This window comes from Neopelma chrysocephalum, unplaced genomic scaffold (genome assembly GCF_003984885.1).
Source record: "Neopelma chrysocephalum unplaced genomic scaffold, ASM398488v2 Primary Assembly neopelma1_76, whole genome shotgun sequence".
NCBI classification, from domain to species: domain Eukaryota; kingdom Metazoa; phylum Chordata; class Aves; order Passeriformes; family Pipridae; genus Neopelma; species Neopelma chrysocephalum.
In genome coordinates, this window is record NW_020897737.1 from 3,627,156 (window position 1) to 3,641,470 (window position 14,315).

The following is a 14,315-nucleotide window of genomic DNA, read 5'->3' on the forward strand; positions in this document are numbered from 1 at the left end:
CATGAGAATTACTACACAGCAAGTCTTTGCACAATCAGGACTTAGCACACTAATGTTCTATGACTCTCAGAATCACAAAGCAGGTATTAGGTACTATCTTGACAAACACCCATTTTCATGCTAGAAAAACGAATTTTTATGCAACTCACCATAATGTAATTTGACAATAAAAGGATGATTAACTTCTACTAGGATATCACGTTCCATTTTTGTCCGAACCCGATCTCGAACTACAACAGAACATGAGCAACATTAAAAAAAAAATATTTACACTATGAATCAGTACTTCTATGTTTCCTGATGTACTTCACATTGTAACCTGTAATATTACAACTGCCTGCAGTTGTGTACTACCTTACACAGAAGGGAATTGAGAGAGAATTTATTCCACAGTTGAGAGTTTTCTGATAAATATCTTCATGCATTTCAATCTTCTTCAGTTTGTGCTACTGACAAAACCTGATGCTGGGCAAATAAATTTAACAAAAGCATGTGAGAAAACACACCTTCAGTCTGCTCTATACTTAGTTAACCTTTTAAACATTAGAGCAAAACTGCCACAGCTATGTACAGAAAACATAGCCATTTTCTCTAATACTGAAAAGCACAGAGAATTAAAGTTATAGCAAAACAAACTTATAAATACAATTATACTACCATAAAGATGTTTATAGTGGTTTAACTCATTCAAATAACTTGCCCTATTAGGATATTAAGTACCTTCACAATTTGGAAGGGAAATTTTTTTTTAATTTCCTTTCTTTATTATGAACTTAAAATAAAAGTACAACTGATTCAATGTAGTGTATACTTCCAACAATCTTTTTGATTTTCAGAGCATTTACTTAGAGTAAACATACATGGAGTAATATATCAGACATCAAAGCAGTTGCTGCTCAAGCTGCCTGTGCTGTCCCACCATGGCAGCTCAGAACTGGACGTGGAAGTGCTCCTATGCCACAGCAGATGAAACTCAAAAGGGCATCACATGCAGATGCACCACATCACAGTGCTGGCAACACATGGACATGGGGAGGATGGGTCAGCTGAGCACAGCACCTGCTCCAGCTGTGTCCTCCACAGCTCCCCTGCCACCCCAGTCTGGGCTTGGTTCCCACCTGAAGCTTCAAATCAGCCAGGACAGAGACACAGTTCAGAGCTCTTGACAGGTGAGAGCTATCAAAGTTTGCTTTCAGTGGTTTAAGATGCTGCATTTCTCTTTCTTTCCCTTAATCTACATTTTGTTACTGCTCCTTTCACAAATGTTACATCTTTCTGAGGGAAGCACCCCAGAGCAATGAAGTCCAGTCCAAAGTTTAAGTTGACAGCACTCCTTGTACAGTTAACAAGCCAGAGTTCTCATATTAAAACATAACAAGGCAGTAAAAAAAAAGAAAAGAAGCAAAAGTCTTTTAGAAAGTTTATCTATCTTTTCACAGAAATAGGCATTAACAATAATATAGGTACTTGTGAAAAAGTTATATAGATATATTTTCATGAATTAAAAAAAGCTATCAAGTTTCCATCTCCCTGCAGAACAGATTCCTAAAAATGAAGGACATGAAATAAGGGCTCAGCAAACACAGAGCAAACATCACATTTAGATTTTGACCTTCGCATCTAAAGTTGTGAAAATGTCACAAGATATTTGTGTAGTTTCACTGTTTCAGCGGTTCATCTGAATTACAAAATTGAAATTCAGAATATTCTTTTTTTTTAGGAAGGTTCAGTTGAGAAAAAAGTTTTAAAACTTTCAAGTGCCTGAAGCTATGCAACAGTTACATGGATAACAAGTCTTATTTCTGGAAAGCTAGAAAAAGTACAGACTTAAAAAATTTCAAGCAAAAAAAGTGTAAAGAACTGAGCTCATTTCAGATATTAGTATCAGCCATTATTTGCCCTGACATCTGACCTTTGTTTGACTATAGTTTCCATTAGCATGCTATTGGAAGTACTGATTTTTCTTAATACATCTGATGCCAGACTCTCCAGCAATGATCAGGCCCTGTTTCTCTCTCCCCCATCATAAAGGGGCACTGAAAGATGATACCTTCTATCAGAGTGTATTAATAAACTAGTCTCTGCAGTAAACAAAGTTGTATGTGTTTATGCTTAGACTTGCCCTAAACATTAAAACACAGTTGGACTGTGTAGTTACATCTATGTGTTCTGGCTAATACAGTTGCATTCCCATGAAAATATTATCTCTAAATTTGACTTGTGAATCCTGCACACTGCTTTTAAGTGTGGTCGTAAAGGGCATTGTCTTTAATTTTAGAACACAAAAATAACTTTATGAAATAGACTTTAAAGAGCTAAATAACCACAGACAAATCAAGTAACACACTGTATTATTTAAAAATATAATATTAGATATCAAAAAATGTTGCAATTACAGAAAATAGGATTAATTCCAGCTAATTTCGCATTAAAATTTCAACAGTAACCTTAATTTGCTTGCAACTCTGCTCTTCCTAAAACATGAATCACAACCAAACAGCACATAAAAGCATCTGAAAATTCAGATACAAAGTGTTGAGAACTGTGGCATCCTTGAATTCTTAGTGCCTCAAAGAGTCTCCTTTTTCAATTAAAAGTCAAGCTGCCAATTTCAGTATTTATCAGTCTCTGCCATCTGTAGGCAAAACCAGATCCACTGCTTGGACTGTAATTTTCACACATAAGGTTAAACCGCACTCAAAAGGTGATGAAGAGAAGCCCTCAAACATCTTAAAAAAGCAACTGCTGAATGACCTTTGACCAGACCTGAGCTATTAACAGGCTGGAGAATGAAAGGCTCTTGAGGATATTAATGTACCTTAAATGAGTGGAAATCAATTTCAGAAAAATAGGAAGTAAATAATGAGAATGACACGTGCCACAAAACACAAAGGAATCAAAATATAGGAAACTGTTCAAAAACATACCCTCTGTAATAGTTTTTAAGTGTAAGTGATATATAATGAGATCTGTGAGAGAGATATTCCACACAAGATCTTAAGTAAAAAAAAAATCAGGTTTGACATTTTAGCAGATGTTCACAATTCAATGAGAGTTTTTGTTCCCTTCATTGTTCTATAAACTGTATGTTAAAATTGAAATTCAATGTAATAATCAATAACATAAGCAAAAAAGCACTACAAGTTGTTGGAACCATCCCAAAATTATCGTTGCAATTTCAGTGCAGTCATGAATCAGAACTTCAAATAGACAGAAGTACTAAAAAATGGCATAAAAGAACAAGCAAACATTCTGGTTGAGATATTAGTGTGAAAGATGACTTTCACTTTAATCTACTGTAAAAAAATACATTATTTCTTTTTTCTAATAGAATTCTCCAAGATGGAATTGAGATTGTTCAGGCTTATACTTATTTTGCTACTGATACTATTCAAGACCAAAACCACCCAAGAAACAGATCAATTTACCACACATTTTTGGTCAAGTAACTTAAAGGATTCACTTAAGATTTTATAAATTATATTCTACATCCAGAACAAGTGTCAAAAACTTTGGGTAAATGTACTGTGTATGTCCGTTTTAAAAAGACTAACTCCTGTGCTTAGAACTTCTCGAATTAAACAGCTGATACAATGCACTTTTAAATATCATGACCTAATTATAAACTGAGCAAAAGGCATTAACTGTATCCTTGGTGATACACAGTAAATGAAAAACGGAAGGATATTAAGTTTCAAGTAAGAGCTCAGAGCACATCAGGTGGCAGATGTAACACAACTACTCTATCAAACCACCATCACCTGAGGAACGCAGTGGGGAAAGGAAAGGAACCTACTTTCCCCTATAACTACCAACATAGTCCTGTTGTTACTGAATCCTTTAGGTTTACAACACAAAGCAGTGTATTCTGCTATTTGCTGTTTGATAGAAGAAAGCTGTAAGACAATCTGTAGAAGAGCATCTGTGTTAAGATTAGGTTTTGGTAGAATGTCCCCTATTTATCTTCTCTTTTGTCCTTCTCTCTCTCTAAACAATGCTTACCTTTCAAGGTGGCCTTTTTCAATACCTTCATTGCATAAAGCTGTCTAGCATCTGATCCTGAGATTTTTTTGACAAGGAAGACCTGCATTGAAAATTAGAAAGAATTCTTAAAAGAAAATAAAAGCAAGTCAGGTTAATGTATTTTGCTATGCAATTCAAGTAGTCAGTATGTTTTCAATGAAACTCAATTTGATAATTTTATATTCTGCAAATCCAAACAAAAAATTCCTCTAATTTTCTCCTACTATTCCTACATTTAATAATCTAAAAGTTTCATTCAAGATAGTTTGCCAAATTAATTTTAGTTTAACTTAATTGATTTCAGTGAGTTAAAAAAAAAAGTATGAATTTGTATTCTCTCAGAAGCTCATACAAATTTGAAACACAACATTCATTAATTTTTAAAAATCTCTAGTTTTATCTTATTGAAATTCATACGATGGCACATCAAATGTGCTAGTAAAATAATTGTCAGATATGATGATAAATGTGTGAACAAAATTTGATCCAGAAACCTATATGAATCAATTTATAATAAATAACTTTCAAAAAATAACCTATAAAATTATAAGACTGACCTCTTGTGTCACAAAAACATTATTTTATTACATGCTTTGGATGAGTGTTGCATGTTACCAATAAAGGACAACCAGCCACAATTAGTTTCATTTCCTTCATCAGTATAATGGGATTGTCTTTAATAACCTCAACACAAAATTAATTCCAGTAGAGCCCAATTTTAGATTTAGAAATGAAAAAGAAAAAATATACCTGCCATGGGTTATCTGGTTATTTATGAAAAAATTAGAGACATGTTTTGGTACATGAGGAAATTAAACATGTTATATGAAAGCAGTTTTGTCTGTTTTTGTACCCAATTCTCACATTAACAACCATTTGCACTATCCAGAGATTACCAGAACATCATCAAGAGACCTTAAAAATCACTCAGACTTACTCCTTTTAAACTAAATTGGACACAGTGACACCTTCACAAATTATCAGAACAAAGGAATTATGGATTTTTTAATATTAATTTAATATTAATCATTCTTGCATAAAGGCTAAGACAACTGAGGACAAGATTGGCATTTTTGCAAAACTGAGTCATCTAGACAGTTCATTATTTTTGCTTTTTCAAAAACTCACATTCCTCTCCCCACACCCGTTACAGTACTGCATTTAGTAATATCAATAAAAAATGATTGCTGAAATGATCATTTATTAGCTTACATTTCCTTGTCCATGAATGATTTACTTCTCTTGATCTGAAGATTTTCAAATGAAAACTTGGTTATGATTCTGGATTAAATCAAACCTTTGGAATCACGTTTCTCAGTCAATTCTTGCTAGTTTGAGTACAAAATTTTATAGTCTCTAAGCATCTAGATTTCCAAACCTAACTGGAACAATAATGTGACTAACAGTAACTTCCTACCACCAAAAGAGAATTGGATATATTATTCTAATTTTGTCCCATATCCAAGATGGATTTGGCTTTATATGCTAGAGCTTAACATCACATTCAGAATTGCAATTAGGGTTGAAAGTCGATGTAAAGGCTCTGTTGTCTTTCATTACATATTCCATTCAATCCATGTGAAGTTAATGTTTTGCTTTCAAGTTGGGATTGGACAGCTAGAAGTATAAATCTTGTATGCCTAGTGAGATCTCAGTGTGAACAGTAGTTACTAAATGCTAGAAATATTGAATCTTTAACAGATGTTTGGATAAATATGAAGGCACATTGTACCTTAACTAAATTATGACAGATAATGCCAGCATGAACAAGACTAGGGAGTATCATGTTTACTTCAGTAGCCATTACTGCCTAAAATTTGTTCCTTGCAACTACAATCTGCCACAAAAATAAATTCTGCCTATAGCTTCTGTACTAATGATGACCTACTATTAGCAAGTTAGCAACTAGGAGTACTTATCAAAAAAACCTCTCAACCCTCGCCCCCTCAAACACAGCAGAGTAGTTATAAAAAAATGACATTCCATTTTAACAGTGAATACCCAATTATTCCATATCGAGCCAATTTTTCTTTCAAAACTTTGAAATCTACATATCATGCAAACTAGAAAAAAAATACTGCTTTAAAAAGATCTGCCACAATTACAGTGCCTCATTAGTACTAATTTAGAAAGCAGTTTTCACTTGCAACATTGCCTTAATGCAAGACTGTGGCTGTTCTAAATATTTCACTCCCAATATTCAATGCCATATTCCTGAGTAACTGGCTCCACAAGAGTTCAGTTACCAACCTTTCCAAAGGATCCTTGTCCAAGTACTTTCAGAAGTTCAAACTGTGAAGGGTCTGCTTTCTCATGTCCTTCTTTTACATGGTGAGTTATTGCAATTTCTTTGATACTTCCTTCTTCCTGACAGAGGAAAACAGAGGAATAAATTTACATTAATGGTGCATCTTCCTATGTTCAGAAATTCACAGTATGTTGAAAAATACCAGTGCCACTGAACCCAATGAACTAGATGCTTCCAAATGTAGGCAAAAACCACTGAGCAATGCTATTTGCATAAATAGGGCACACAAGCAGCATTAGTTCAGTAACAACATGGCTTAAACCTTCAGGGATGTATCACTCTCCAAACAATAAGAGAGTAGACAAAACAAGTCAGCAATTCCCATGCTTTTTTGGTTAGTTCCATATTATTTGGTTCATATCTCTGTTCCAGATTTATAACCCATGAATGGAAACCAATCTTCTTAAAAATTTAAACCTCTTAAAGCACACCTAGAATGCATCAAATGGACCAGATATCTTTGGAAAGCCCTCCTTTTTAACACTTGAATGAGGACCACTATGCTGCAGTGACGCACCTTTATAAGACTCAAGACATTTCCATGTAAAGCAGCACACCCTCCACCCCCACTTCAGCAGCAATAAATTCTCCACCTTCCACTGAGAAAATTTTATTGTGGAAAAGAACCTAACTGCCTTTCTTTGCAAGACAATCCATCTTGTAAAAGCTGCCCAGTCTTCAGCATTTCCCCTTCTGTGAGAAAGTGGTCACCAGAAAGCTCTAAGCAGCAGTGAATCTTCTAGTCTTTTTGTGCTCTGCACTTAATTCAGTGTTTTCTGCACTGAATTTGAAAATCCCCTGAAAAGTGACACTCCTTGCTACACGAGAAAAGAACTCCAGAACTTATCAGCAACTGTTCAAAAATAAGTAAAGTAAGCATACTTGTTAATATCATCTGTAGATCTATCTAGGCATTAACACATGTAATGCAAAGGACTGTAAGTGGACGTACAGAAAGCAATATACTATGACTACAATGTCAACTTCTTGTGCATTCTCTATTTCTTCTGTGGGTTACAGTAAATAAAATAAATCTGAGAACACTATTCCTCTGTATAAGGAGGAACTCTTAGACCTATTTCACAGAATTGCAGATTGGCTGGCATTGAAAGGGAACTCTAGAGATCACCTTATCTAAACACCCCTGCTCAAGCAGGGCCACTGAGAGCCAGTTGTCAGGACCAGATTCAGACAGCTTCTGAATACCTCCAAGGATGGTGACAACCTTCCTGGACAGCCTGTGCTGGGGCTCAGTCATTCTCACACAGTGAAAAAGTGTTTCCTGATGTTCAGACTGAACCTCCCATGTTTCTGTTTTTGCCCATTGCCTCAATCCCTCCCTTCAGGCTTGTTGAACATGATTTCACCATTGTGAATCCATGTTGAATGACCTCAGCTACCTTTTTGTCCTTCATGTACAGGCTAGTGGTTTCTAGGATAAGTTTTTCTGTGACCTTCCTGAGGATTAAGGTGTCCTCCTGCATCCTCCGTCTTGTCCTTTTTGAGGATAGGAGTTGACATTTGCTTTCCTTCCGTCCTCAGTCATCTCTTCCAGTCATGATGATAATTAGAAAATAATCAAGAGTGGCCATGCAGTGGCAGCTGCCAGGTCCCTCAGAACTCGTGCATCCTGTCAGGGCCCACAGACTTGTGGACACCCAGTTTGTTAAAGTATTCCCTCACCTGGCTAGCGACAGGACCCAAGGGAACGGCTTGAAGTTGTATCAGGGGAAGTTTAGGTTGGATATTAGGAAAAGGTTCTTCACTCAGAGGGTGGTTGGGCACTGGAACAGGGTCCCTTGCGAAGTGGTCATGGCACCAAGCCTGACAGAGTTCAGAAAGTACTGGGACAATGCTCTCAGGCACATGCTGGGATCTTGGGGTTGTCCTGTGCAGGACCATGAGCTGGACTTAAATCATCCTGATGGGTCCCTTCCACCTCAGGATATTCTATGATTTGCTTCCAAGGGTATGTCTTCCTTGCTCCAGACTTTCGCTTCATCTGTATGCACCAAAATGTGCACTGATTAGTCATAGTGATGGGTTAGTAGAGGCAGAATTCTAAAGCTGTGTTTCTGAAGCACTGATTTATAAGTTTTTCAAGTATTCTGCAAAATTTATGTGCATGAATTAATGCTGAAAGTATCCTTTTGCATCTGGTAATTTCAACACTGTGTATAAATGCAGAGCAACTGTCCATCCATGTTCCAACACATCCTTCTCCCAGACTGACAATTCTTTTTTAAAAGATTCTTTTTTTAAAAAGATTACAGCCAAAGCTGTAAACAAGCAGCACATAAGAAACCCTGAGCATGTATGTGTGAGAGTGTGTACATATATAAAAAATCCAGCACGTGATTTGGAATAAGGCACAGAACATCCTGGCAACTTTTAAAATCAAGAAATGAAAAAAGATATTGTAATGTGAAGCACTTAATTTTAGCACACAAGACAAATCCAAGATGACCAGTAAGTTTAGGTATCAGTTTCCATTGTAAGACAACCAAAATTTTGCATGTGTGTGCACACAGGCATGTTGAGTATTCCATCTAATAAACCTAAACTTCTTTTTCCTTTCAGGAGAAAATGCTACCATCATTGACTCAAGGCTGAATCTTTACAGAATCTGAAAGAAACACTGTTTCCTTTTACTTGTCAAAGGAATAATTTGCTGGTGAACATTTGCAGTTTTATCTTTTAAATTAGTATGTTATCAGTTGGATTACATACTACTTTAACCACCCACTGCAATCTAACAGAATCCCAAGGGAGGAACAGAATAGCACAGCAAAACAAACTGCCAAGTACATATTACTTCAGATACTTTGATCCACTTCTGCTTTACTGTTTTATCTATTTGCTCCCTGGGAATCTTGGGAAAGTAAAAAACATGTGAAACAGAACTTCCTCAAATCTTTCTGTTATCTACTTCCTTCAGGGAGGCAAAGCAAGGTGGACATAAGAACACGGAACTGTGGGAACAAGTCCAGAGGAAGGCCATGAAGTTGATAAGAGGACTGGAGCACCTCCCCTACAAAGACAGGCTAAGAATGTTGGGGCTGTTCATCCTGGAGAAGAGAAGGTTGTGTGGAGACCTCACAGCAACCTTCCAGTATCTGAAGGGGGCCTACAGGGAAGCCAGAGAGGGGCTCTTCATCAGGAACTGTAGTGACAGGACAAGGAGTAATGTGTACAAATTGAAAGAGGGAAAATTTAGGTCAGCTATTAGGAAGAAATTCTTTGCTGTGAGGGTAGTAAGGCACTGGAACAGATTGCCCAGGGACGTTGTGGATGCTCCATCCCTGGAGGTGTTAGGACCAGGTTGGATGGGGCTTGGAGCAACCTGATCTGCTGTGTCTGGTCCTCCATGGCAGGGAGATTAACACTAGATGATCTTAAAGGTCCCTTCCAAACCAAACCATTCTATGATTTTACATTGCTTTAAAGCATTACAAAACTCAACAAGAACAAGAAATGAAAAAGAAAATATATTAACTTCCTCTCTATACACAAACAAAATTATTATTTTTGAATACGATGCAATTATTATGCAACCAACTTTCCAGTGGTTATTTTGGGCACTCTCTAAAAAACAAAACAAACCCCAAACCACCACTTCACATTCCTGATACTAAGAGAATATTCCCAGACTTTGCAGTTTCTCAGGGTTCAGATACTCCTCAGTCCATAAAAGGTAGACCTAAACCAACTCTGTTTTAAACAAAAAGGAACTCAATATCCTTCTTTAGTAGCTTGTCCATAAAACATGTTTGGGAGGAAGATTTATGATGAATAGTTGCCCACAAATTTGCAGTTTCCTTTTCTGACATAACTGCTGAACGTATGTTATTTTAACCCAAACAGCGTTGCAAATGCAGTTAAAAATACAAAAGCTAAGCCTTTTACAGAACACAAATTATATGCAGAAGTAATCAACACTCGTTGTACCCACTATCTACCTGAATTAGAATGCGAGTCTTACACATTGTAGAACGAGATCTCTATTTCTCAACCAACTGCACTAATTATATCAGATGATAGATGGCATCTTACAGTAAGAGGGAAGAGAAGTCAGCCATTCCATCTGGTACTGAATTTGGCTTAAGGTCTATCTCTGATCATTCCCTGATAAATGGTAAAAACATTTGTCCCATGTGACGAATTCAAAATAAATGAGATGACATATAAGGTGCTGAAATACTTGGGTTCTCCTCTCCTTTCTTTCATTCCCTGACAACTTTCACATGGGTACTGACATTCACTCACAAGTGATCTATCCTTTGCAATGGTGGGATCTTCCTTCCAGTTACAACTGTACCCACCGTACTCCCTACATTTTATTTCTATTATTTATAAGCTTGGAAAGTTCCCTCTTATCAAACATTATACTGCAGCAATGTCTAATTGAAAGTCTCAAGACATAATTTCCTCTTCTAGACACACAGCTCTCTCAAGGCCTTCTTCACACAAGAAAGTAAAAGGATCACAGAAAGCCATTTAAAGAAAAACAACAACCCATGTTAGTCAACTTAAAGTGGTTGCTACTGGCTACCATTATAGTGAAACTAAATATAGAATACAAGGAAACAAACAGAAGGTAACATTACCCTCAGTTTCCTTAACAATGTAATAGTGTTAAATCAACACTGGCCTAGAGGGAAGGGAGTGACAAACAAGTTTGAGTGTGAATTTAAAACACCACCATTCCAAAATAACTTCCTGTACTGATGTAGTCTGCATGTCAGAACCGTTCTGGGCAGTATCTCAGTGTAAGTAAGCTCTTAGTAATGCACCTCACAATGTATGTCTACGTACAGGAAAGCATACACACATAGGAAAGAACACTGAATGGACACTGTCTATTCCACAGACAAACAAAATCTGAAAGAGAAAAGCTTAAAAAAAAAAAAAGGGATATCTAATATACTCCTATTAGAATAGAAAACATGCTTGTCAGCAAAAGAAAGGACAGACACCTTCAAGGCAAGCAGTGAAAAAATATTTAACCATTATTAGGCTATAAAAATAATAGCCTAATCATGTTGCTGGGGGAAAAAAAAAAAATCAATATTTTAGGTACTTAATGAACATTAAACACTCAGTTTGCTTCTAGTAATTGAATATGTGTGAATTATTTTTACCTTCACTTTTAAATTCAAGGCTAAACTAACTCTACTGCAACATAAAATACTTGTATTTGTTTCTGAGATCTTATTACAGGAACAACTATTAGATAACATGTTCAAAGGAAATTGGACTTCAATCCCTAAAGGAAGTAGAAGCAGAAGAACCTTACTAGGTAAGTATTTCTCAGTAGTAAAGAAAAAGCCTAGAAAAAGCAAGAGAAAAGAGTGGGTTTATCTATACATAAACTCTTCTGCAATTCAACCCTCAGATTTCTGGATTTTCAGTAATCTTAAAACTGTTCTCTGTAAAGAAGTGGCCCATTCACAGCTGGGTGGCATAAACTCATCTGTGTAGAACAAGCAGTGTGTCACCTGCAGATCTTTTTCTGAGCACTATGTTCCAGGGACAACTGAAAAGCTGGTCTAGGATTAGTAAACTGGGCTCTGAACTGATAACTAGGAGAGCTACCAGTGTCACCCAGAATACCATTGCTATTGTTCTCACAGGCTTGTAATTTCCACTTCTTTTTATTACCCCTAGATATGCCAGATTGATTTTTTTAATAAGCATGAATACAGCAGCAAAAAGACTACATAACCCTTTTACCTCTAACTTCCAAATCCTGAAGACATTGTGACAGTAGGGGCCGTAAGAAAATTATGGAGTCTGAGCTTAAACCATTTGTAGACACTTTGTGAGAGTTGCCAGACACGCACTTACAACAAAGTATTGTGAGTGCCATATGAGATATGTTCTTATGACACAACCTAAATCTGATAAATTGAGAAAACACAATAAGCACTCATTAGAATTTAAATAGCACCTCAAAAAATGGAAGTATCTTTAGTCTACAAATTTTATATAGAAAGGACAGAGAAACAACCAACTAAAGATTAAAATAATTTTAAAAAATCTTTAAATGTATGCTCTGATATTGGCAAAATAATTCACAAGGAAATAGCTCTGAATCATCTAAACAGACTGCACAGGATCAGATCTATGCTCTTACATGTAGCAGGAAGAGGAAGGCCACTCAGAATAAGGAATATTAGCACATATAAACACCACAGGAGTCTCACTGCACCTAAAATTCTCAGTCTCAGCTTCTTGAATAAAGACATAAGTAAAGTGTGAACATGCACCACGACAAGTGCTTGACAAAGAAATTCCAATTCACTGGGACAGAAATGGGAAATGGGAGTCACTTTCAGCAAGAAAGTGACTTTACCCTTAAAGATGTGTGAGAATTAGATGTGAATTAACTTAAACAAGACATCAAAGAATAAACTGGTATGTCATGCATGGAATGCTTACTTGGGAAAGGTATTCCCCGAAGATAGATTTCTCCTTTTCTAGATATTCAAAATTACGTGACTATGAGTAGCAATATTTAAAAAACACTTACATCTTTATGATAGCCTACTTAGGATAACAGTTATTAAAAGAATAGTTAGTTCATCACTCATGACGATGAGTGACAAAGATTTGAGGGTATACTCTTCAATATACTGAAAGTATAAGTTAAAATTATGATATGCACAGATTACTCCAGAGGGAAAAAACAGCAGCCATCTAAAAAATGTAGTTTCATTGCAATAATAATTATAATGGAATAGTATATTTAAATTGTCCCACATACAGATGACATTTAACAGGTGTAACGACATAAACTGACACAGAATTGGAAATATAAGAAAAAAAGTACAAGGAAACATTTACAGCATAAGATATCCAAAGCATTCTGGTTAAATGGAATGTGACTCTAAAAGTAAACTGGACCCATCCTGAACAGAAAGACTGACTGCAGAGCCTCTGCTCTCAGCTTCAGTGAAATTAAATTGAAATCAGGTGAAACAGGAAGTTAACCAAAAGCAAGATACCCCAGGGTAAGATCTCTAACAGAGATATGCAGGAAAAACAAGATTTGGGGTTGGAAAGGATCAGGAAGGCTTTATTTGATTATAACAGTGTGAGTTTTAAAAAAATATCCTTCTGGTTAACTATGCAGAGAATAACAAAATACAGCAGGTAAATTTTTATAATATCAAGACCAAGATAAGTATGTGCAGTACATGCTATGAGTACCTATAGATTAAGGCTTTTTGAAGCAGCTAAAGGCTAAACAAAATAAATGGCTCCTTCGCCATATCTGAATTTTACATCAGGAAGCTTATAATAAATTCAGAAACAGATTCCTGAGAAATTTCTCTTTACAAAGAAGTTCATATATGGATTGAGAAAATCCCAGAAGTCCTCACTGTGTGAGATGTGAGGAATTACTGTCCTCAGTCCTTTGCATCTGGAAAGGGATATTGAAGATAACACACAACACCTATATGCTGTTCCTAAAAGGGACAGAAGGCACTGCAAAACAAGGCTGCACGTTCACTCTCCCACAAAAAGAACACAATCCAGATGAAGGTGAAAATCTCCTCAGAAGTGCAGTGAATTTCAGCTGGCAGATGACTAAGTACTGATCAAAAAACTTCCCCTCTGCACACTTGCTGGCTCTATGAAATATAGCAAGAAATACCAAAACTGGATGTTACCAAATCTGTAACATCAGAACAAAAGGTTTCACAGTTAAAGAAGGAAAAAGGCCACACACCAACCTCTGTTACATCTAACAGAGATGGAAGTTACGAAATAAAGGACATATTAAAGGAACAAGGATGAAACATTAACCCTCACACTCATTTTAAATAAAACCTCTGAATTTTACGACACAATTTCTGGACAGGAAAAAACCCCACATAGTATCTTTGCTTATAGAACTGAGAAGCAACTTGACTCTCAGTAGGGCTTTTAAATAAACTGCAATTTTCCAATAAGAGGCGCAGATGACCAGGACAGAGGT

The 14,315-nt window shown here is 36.2% G+C and overlaps 1 protein-coding gene across 3 annotated transcripts in view; it reads right to left on the reverse strand.

Annotated features, from left to right (window-relative positions):
• RPS6KA3 (ribosomal protein S6 kinase A3) overlaps nucleotides 1–14,315 on the reverse strand; it is a 77,076-nt gene that overhangs the window by 35,719 nt on the left and 27,042 nt on the right. For all 3 annotated transcript variants that reach the window (XM_027689199.1, XM_027689198.1, XM_027689201.1), the window contains 3 exons: nucleotides 6,274–6,390; nucleotides 4,003–4,084; nucleotides 150–230 (listed from right to left, as the gene is read on the reverse strand). In XM_027689199.1, coding sequence (XP_027545000.1) covers nucleotides 150–230; nucleotides 4,003–4,084; nucleotides 6,274–6,390 — 280 coding nt within the window. The remainder of the gene's footprint in view (nucleotides 1–149; nucleotides 231–4,002; nucleotides 4,085–6,273; nucleotides 6,391–14,315) is intronic.